General features: G+C 34.4%; 1 protein-coding gene across 1 annotated transcript; it reads right to left on the reverse strand.

Moving 5' to 3' along the window:
* Positions 1-381: 381 nt before the first annotated feature.
* On the reverse strand, positions 382-5,135 carry LOC112024135 (alpha-amylase). Its single transcript, XM_065779718.1, has 5 exons — positions 5,036-5,135; positions 4,737-4,870; positions 2,206-2,359; positions 899-1,561; positions 382-648 (listed from the first exon to the last, which is right to left on the reverse strand). Exons 1-5 carry the CDS (start codon positions 5,126-5,128, stop codon positions 397-399), a joined length of 1,296 nt encoding a protein of 431 aa, XP_065635790.1. The 5' UTR covers positions 5,129-5,135; the 3' UTR covers positions 382-396.
* Positions 5,136-8,574: the final 3,439 nt, after the last annotated feature.

Raw genomic sequence — 8,574 nt, forward strand, 5'->3', positions numbered from 1 at the left:
GACTGATATTGGCCAAGTTTAAGATCTATTGGAAAACTTGCTAGCAGTATCAATTTATCAAAACCATAGCGGTCCAAGCGGGGTGATTAAATTTTTTAACTAAGGGTATATATGACATTTTACTTGATATTTTTTTTAAGTATAACATTAAAAATAACAATGTTCCGTAAAAATTTGTGAGGATTGAACCTAGGATGCCTAGGTCTATAGCTCATTTCAAACCTCCGACCATTAGATTGCACCCTAAATTGTTTTTATTTTAGATATGTAAAATTTTATTCTATCCATATAGAGATCTTTACACTCATCATAGGGACAAATGTAATAGCAAAATTAATAATAATAGGCTTCATGAACCATTCTAACATTTATTTTGTAAAAAGTCATTTCTAATCTTCACTTTTTCTCCCAAACAGCGTAGTTTTTGCCAGAGGCAGCAACCTGGAAATTTGAGGGAACAAGGTTTCCAAGGTCCAACTTTGGCCCAATCTTCATAATGATCTTGTCATCAATCCTAGCCATATATAAATCGGCTTCAGACGCTAAAATATTCACAGTGCTTTTGGTGTTGATCCCATTCCTTGATCTAATCGCAATCCATTTGCTTAATTCATCCTTTAGACCCCATTCAAAGAAGTGATCATAGAACTACACAACATAAAAACAATCTCTTTTAGTCAACAAAGTAGTTATGATACCGTGATGGATTATTAGCCATCTTTAGAAAGAAAAAGTATATACAACAACACTAACATTCAGTCCTTAATCCCAAAACTTTGAGGTCAACTATAAATCCTCAATAGACAAAATCAAGTTAGTCACATTTATTCTTTTTTATCAAATAGAATGAAAAGGTGTATAGCCATTAACACGAAAAAAAAAAAAGGATAGAAATTACTATGGTTGGGGTCCCAGGATGGGTGAGAATGTAAACATATCCCAGCATGACTTTATTAGAGGGGAATGGCCAAAGTTTTTGAGTAGACCCGGTATCATGATTATCAATAAATGTCACAGAATTTTCTGGCTTTATTCCAATCAGCCCTGGTGGCTTCCCATTAGAGTCCTTTAACCTCCATAACTCTCCTTCCACAGCTGCTTGAAGAATCCCTTTGGTTGTGAAATCAAAGGCAGTGACAGCCCCACCAGCAGCCTGAATCCAATCAGCTAACGCACCACGATGTGCATCCTGGTTGGGATTAGGCTTGCTATCATTCCCATAGGAAAGAGAATTCCAATTCTCTCCAACTGCAAATTCAGGTTTAGTTTGTTCCATATAGATCTTTGTTATACTAGGGGCATATCCTCTCACAAAATCAAAACGCCATCCATCGAATCCAATTTCAGTCTTCAACCAATTCATCCACTCTGACAACTCTTTTTGTACTAGTGGATTAAGATGATCAATGTCAGGTGCACCACTAAAGTCCCCTCCAGAGTCAAGATTCCCTGTGCCATCAGAATAGGCTGTGTCATCCTTGCAAATGAAGGATGGTCCCCAATCAAGACGTCCTTCTGGAGTTCCACCTTCAAAGATGCACCATATCCCTCTCCCATCTTGCTTCCAGGGCCGGCTCAATGGTATAAGCCATTGATGCGGCCGCCTAAGGCCCCAAGTGAAAAAAAAAGCCCCTAAATTTTAACTAATAGTATTAATTAAGCCAAAATATTAACCATTAAATAAAATAATATTTTCTTATCAAATGAAAAAAAAAATAAAAAAGAGAAAGAAATGTTATGTCCACAACATTTTTTACAATATTTTTATAAAAAATCTTAATAAAAAATTGTTAAAGGTTGTTTTTGACAAAAAAAAAAAAAAAAATTTAGTGGTAGGTTCAACTAGAAAACAAGAAGCAACTTAACACCTAAGATTTGTCATAAAAAATATTCTAAATGTTGCATTTCTAAAAGAAAAAAGAACAGGAAGAAAGCAATTTATAAAAAAATTCACAACATTTTTCACAATAGTCAAGTTAGCAAACTTTTAATAGTTTTCAACTAGATTCATCACTGACATCGTGCTTTTAATGACTACTATCAATCTGCCATATCAATAAATGTAAAAAGTTTTGTCAAATTTTTTTGTGTTTATAAACTATTTTAAAAAAAAAATTCTATGCAGTTCATGTTGATTAATAGTAATTTTATATATAAAACAAGATAATCAATTTTCGCCTTAGGCCCCCAAATGCATCAAGCCACCCTTGCTTGCTTCTCAGCACTTCTGTGGTTTATCACTATGTCAGCAACGGCTTTAATTCCTTTCTCATGGAAAGCCGCAATCAGTGACTTCAATTCATCCTCAGATCCATATTTTGAGGCATCAAGATCATATAGCCTTCCAGGCAAATATCCTAAAATAAATTAAGCAAGGAAACAACATACATTTAGATTGAGCATATCTTATCTGTTCTCTTAATTGAGACCAAAAGATGGGAACATATAGATGATAAAAATGACCATTTTCCATATCTCAAACATCATCCATACTCAGGTTATTCCTTTTTTTTAAAAAGTTAATTAGACAATCATGCACTCCCCAGGAATGTGATAGACGCACAAAGTGTAGGGAAAGACTACCCACTTGAGAGCAAAATCTCAACCAATATTGTCAACCAAGTGTGAATTCACTTAGCCACAACAAATACCATAGTTAAGCTAGCAAGATATGCAATATGGAATCTAAGAGACAAATCATCAATCATTAGAAGGCAAGGCATACGCAATGCACATGAGAATTACATGGTTTGGCATTAAGCCTACATCCTTGGGTTAAGTTTTGAAAAATCCACCATAGTCAAAAAGTTACAATGGTCTACTATTCAAGTTCTATTATACAACTTGAGCTTACACAACAATCTTGGAGAAATACAAGATTAACTCAAGAAATTTTACGAAACCCAATTCCACCACAATGGAATCTTCCAATCAACTCGTTGAAAGAAACCCTAAACACCTATTACACACTTGTTTCAATGACCTGAGCAAGAAAAGCTCACACTCAAAACCTTATCTCTTACCATTGAGTGTCCTCTTAGTGAGTGTTTGGATTCAGATTATAAGTGCTACGTTTGCGTTTTTTGCCTTTTTTTTTTTTTTTTTTTTAGCCGCTCTTTTTTACTTTAAGGTGTGAATAGTGCACACCAGTGGGTCCCGTGCACTGTTCACAAGATTCACAAATCTCACTTTTCAACAACTTTTTCATTAAAAATAAGTCCCACAATACTATTCACACATTTAAAAATTATTTTACTATAATATTTTTAATTTTCAGTTTTTAGTTTTTAGCTATATCCAAACGGACCTTAGTTATAAAAAATCTAACAACTTAGTTTATAAAAGCCTTAAGAACTGAGGCCTAATATAAATTAATAAGTCCTTATGGGCTTGGACCAAACAAGGCCAACCCAAAGCAGATAGGCAACCTTTCATGTAGGCAACCCAGCAACATGTACTTGGAATATATATCATTTATTGGAATTAATAGGACTTCGTTGCAGTTATGAACAAATAATTAACCAGGCCAAGCCTAAGTTGGAAGACCTACCCTAGAAAAAAAAAAAAGACAACCAAAACTGTAGTATCTAAGAGCATCTTTATATGCTATGTCATATGTGCCAAATGTTAAATATTTGGCACATTTGGCACACCAAGCACCATTTCACCTCATTTATCAGATGTGCCATATCTCATATTTTTTGCAACATTGAATAGTACTGTGACAAATTTGCCATGGTACGGAACGCGTGTGGCAAATTTTTTTTTTCTTTTTTATTCCTCTCTCTCTTCTCTCTCCGTCATTCTCACCTCTCTCACCTCAATCCTCTCCTCTCTCTCTCACCCCACCTCATCACTGCTCTTCCACGCCCACGCCAACACCAACGTCGACGATCACTTCCGCGCCGACGTCGACACCGATTTCTCTCTAGCAATGGTTTTTTTTTTTTTTTTTTTTTTTTTTGCTGTGTTTTGATGGGTTCAGTTCCAACAAAGGTGGGTGGGTTCGGATGGGCTAGGCAATGACGATGACGATGACGGCGATGAAGATGGTGGGTTTGGAGTCTGGGTTGACTTGGATTATGAAGGTTTTGGGTTTGGAAGTGGGTGTGAGTGAGGGTGTGGAGGCGGTGGGTTTGTCGGGGTTTGTGGTTGAGGTGGTGGTGGTGGTGGGGCTTCCGATTTGGTTTTGGTGGGCTATAGGTTGTGGGTCAAGGTTTTGGGTAGGCGGCATTGTGGGTCGAGGTTGTTGATTTCTGATTGTGGGTCAAGGTTTTGGTGGGCTATGAGTTTGTTTGTTGATTTCCAATGGGAGTTCCGATGGGTTGATCAGGGAGTTCTGATAGGTTTCTGGTTTGTTATTGTTGTTCTGATTTGTTCCGATGGATTGTGGCTGTCACGGTGGCGCGGCAACAGCAGCAGTGTTGTGGTTGTTATTTATTGGGTTAGATATATTATTTTATTGGGTTGTTTATATTATTTTAATGTGTAGGAAATATTATTTTAATGTATAGAATTGTAGTATAAAACATCTGATAAATAGAATGTTGTAAAATAATGTGGTAAAATAATAAAGTAGGGTTTTAGTATGGCAAAATGGCATAATTTTTGCCATATTTGATGCGGATGCTTTATATGGGATCACTTGTTAAAACATGTAATTGAATTTAACCTTAATAGCAAAACAAGTGGTGCCAAATTATGTCCCAATTTAAGGGAATGAAATTGCAGAAGAATTACCTTGGGGAGCAGCAGATTGAGAAGCAGGAGGAAGCCAGACATGAGTGATTCCAGCATTAGCGAGGTCAGGTATAGAATTCTTCAGTGAGTTGTACCATCCTCCTTTATTACTTGAATCCCAATTGAAACCCTGTCATTTCGTAATTAATTAATTTACATGCCATAGCAACACATGTACCAAGTGTGCCATAGCTCTAGGAAGATGCATATATTCAATACTTCATACATGAGATAAGTCTACGTCTCTCTCTGTACATAGAAAAGATATATATAATAAGTGGGTGCATACAGTTACCTGAAATAGAATTGCTGAGACTGCAAAGGAGGGTAATAGAGAAACATACAGGCTGAGGAAGCTGAGTAAAGTTAGAAGATTCATGAGCTTCATTGGTGCTGAAGATGGTGGATGCTTCTCTCTTATTAATTATTATACAGGCATCACTTTTTGACTTTGGTTTGGAATTTCACTAGGTGCTGAAACTACACGTTTGAAAGTCTGTTCGTTAAGGAGACTTTTCTTTTCTTTCTAAAATATCGTTAAGGAATTAAAAGATGCTAATACCAAAGTAGAAATGAAATTCCATAGTAAGGAATATTCAAATGAGAAATAAAGTTAGGCCGAGAAAAACCAAGGGGTGAAGATATCCAGTCCAAGACCGGAGATATATTTGTTGAACAGTTAACTGGTAGTAACTATATGTCACAGACACGGTAATATCACATTAGATAGTAACAACATCACATATTGCAGTTACATTATGCTTATAAGTGGTATAATATATATTTTTTGTATAGTAACAATGTCACGTACAGTGGTAACTACATCACATTTGTTGATAACCGCCCCCCACCTCCCCCCCCCCTTTTTTTTTTTTTTAATTTCAATTCTTTATATAGTCACACTAAATAGTTTCAAGTCACATCAATCAATCAATCAATATATATCATACATAAAAACAGAAACCTCATGCGGGAGTGCATGAAACCCTGCCAAGTGGTGCTTTAATTTTGCATTTAGTATTTTTTTTTTTACATTTTTCACTAAGTTTTTTTTTTTTTTTGCTATTACCAAAAGTTCACATTAATTTATTTTACTATCATCTTATTAATATCTCATTAATTGACTAAACTTATGCCACACATTTCTCTATTCATCATGTCTTTTAGCATACCCACTATTTAGTATTTCAAAAAAAGCAAAAAAAAAAAAAAAAAAAATTAAGGGCTGATAGTAATAATTAATTAGATAAGGCCCTCGAAAAAGATAGAGAGACACAAAAATATTGTGAATTATTAAATAAAACGCATTATTTTACTATATATTGCCAATATAAAAAATATTATCGATATAAAAGATCTAAGACTAAGAGTGTGTTTGAATATCGCTTATTTTGATGAAAATATTGTAGCAAAATATTTTTTAAATGTGTGAATAGTGCCATGAGACCTATTTTTAATGAAAAAGTTGCTAAAAAAACAGATTTATGGGTCCCGTGAACAGTGCACGAGACCCACTGGTGTGACATAAAGCACATAAAGAGGTTTTTGGAAGCTACTATTTGCCTGGGTCCCATGGCGTCTCAAACGCCAGACGGCAGACACATCCTAAGAAGACGCAATCCAAACGCTACCTAACAAAACATTTGAAAGAGAGAGAAGAAGCTGAGGGGTTACCACCTCTATTATATTGGCCTCCCACTACCATCAAGATGCCAAAACCCTTATGGGTAATTTTTTTTTCTTATTTCTTTTTAAATTAAGGGCTTAAATATGATTTAAGTTTAGGTAATTTGGTTAGATAGTTTTTTTTTTTTGGGTATTTAAGTAGAGAAGATACTTGGTACGCAATGTAAAACCATATTTTACCATAGTTTAATTTTAAATTATCTATAAAACATATGTATACACAGTTGCCCACACCATATCTTAATGTCGCACTATCAATGAGTGGAAGACAGTCAAAAAGTTGGGCATACTTTTATTTCATGATATGAAATATGTGAACACAATACAAATTAGTTGATTTTAATGGTCCCTTTACTTTTTGCATTTATTCTTTGTTTCATGATTTTTTTTTTTTTTTTTAATTCCTTAAAGAGGTTATAAATATGTAGTGAAACTACTAAACTAATTTTAAATATCTTAAAATGTATATGTTTTGTTACTCTAATTTAGTTTTTTTCTTTATAATATATGTACAACATTACCTAAAACCGTCTTACATAAAATATCACAAAATTATTAATGTATCAACACAGTCAACTTACTGATTAAATAATAAAGTTACATACTAGTACTTCCATATCTGCATCACATTTTTTTTTTTTTTTGAAAAGATATCTGCATAACATTTGTTATAGAGATAATATTGTTTTACATGTTGGATAACATCATAATAATAACTTGTTCCTTTCCTTTTCCAAATAAGTTACCCAGCTAAATTTTAATTCATGTCTTTTTATATAAATATAAGTTATCCTTTTATTTATTACGTGTCACCGAAGCCAGAATGTTGTATTTTTCTAGTGATTACTGATAAGTAGAAGCTGTCCTAGTTTCTTTTTTGGGTAAAGGCTGTCCTAGTGCTAGTTTCTCATGTTGGCTTGTTGTCAGTCGTCGCACAGTCGTGATTTACGGACAGGCCATATATGAAAGAGAAATATTTCTCTTCCAGAAGTACTCCAATACTTTAGTCATAGACACGGCTTTGTACTTTGAAGCAGTCAAATTGAAGAAATATGGTATGAAACTATGAATACAGGACAGAAAGTTTAGTTAAAAAGCAATAATTGCGGAGCCATGTTATAAGGGATTTTTTTTTTTTTTTTTTTGAGAAACAGCCATATTACAAATTTAAATGGTATAATATACGTTTATTCAATAACGCTTGGATAGTTGACTCAATAAACTTAAAGAAGAAAATTATTAAATACTTTGAAAATATTATAAATGCATAGTTTTCTTCCTCACATAAATTATAGGTTTTACTATGAATTTAATTAGCGGAACCCATAATTATGTAAAAGTAGAAAGTATATATTTATGGCAAGGAAGTCAATACCATACCAAAGACTTTACCGATTTGGCCACTAGTACGATATATTTCGGATACCGATTTATACCGGTGTACCATTTCGAATTTACCGTTATTTTATATATATATATATATATATATATGTATACACATATAATATAAAATAAAATAAAATAAAATAAAAGAGGGAAAACGGTTAATGCTATTATCAGTACAACAAGAATCATGTCTACCACATATATTTTATTCTTTCATTCATTTTTTTCTACTGTTGCACGCCTGAAGCTACTGCCTGCCAACCTATCATTCCTATTTCCTAGTTCCAACACATCATAGCTTCACACGCTATCTCTTTACAGCCACACGTTACCTCTTCCTCTTTCAAATTAATTTTGTCTTCACTCTTCACTGTTAATTTCATTTCTTCCCCATTAGTTACAGATCTCTCTCTCTCTCTCTCTCTCTCACACACACACACACACACACACACAATATCACATGATTCACACCAGTCGAACTCTTTTAGCATGTCTATTTCTTTCTTCACTTCAAACCGATTTCCAATGCACGAATCACTGACGCCACTCCTCACCACCAATCAGTATTTCGTCGTCATTGGTGTGATAAAGAGGTGGCAAAGAGAGACAGAAGTTTAGTGTGGAGTGAGAAAAGGTACCGGTCCGGTATTCACTAACCGACCAAAATAGCCAGATTTCGCCGGTACGAGGCCGATACGGCCGTTATTTTTTCCGGTACGGAACAAGGGGGCTATCTGTACCGGTGCACTGACCGGCACGGTT

The sequence above is a fragment of the Quercus suber genome, unplaced genomic scaffold, assembly GCF_002906115.3.
Source record: "Quercus suber isolate HL8 unplaced genomic scaffold, Cork oak 2.0 scaffold_13, whole genome shotgun sequence".
Classification (NCBI taxonomy): domain Eukaryota; kingdom Viridiplantae; phylum Streptophyta; class Magnoliopsida; order Fagales; family Fagaceae; genus Quercus; species Quercus suber.

Excerpts from the sequence above, each read along its gene's own strand:
- LOC112024135 (XM_065779718.1), bottom strand. The coding sequence starts at position 5,128 with ATGAAGCTCATGAATCTTCTAACTTTACTCAGCTTCCTCAGCCTGTAT. Across the intron at positions 4,871-5,035 it reads TCTCAGCAATTCTATTTCAG|GGTTTCAATTGGGATTCAAG; the intron begins GTAACTGTATGC and ends ACGAAATGACAG. Across the intron at positions 2,360-4,736 it reads TCTGCTGCTCCCCAAGGTAA|AGGATATTTGCCTGGAAGGC; the intron begins TTCTTCTGCAAT and ends TTAATTTATTTT.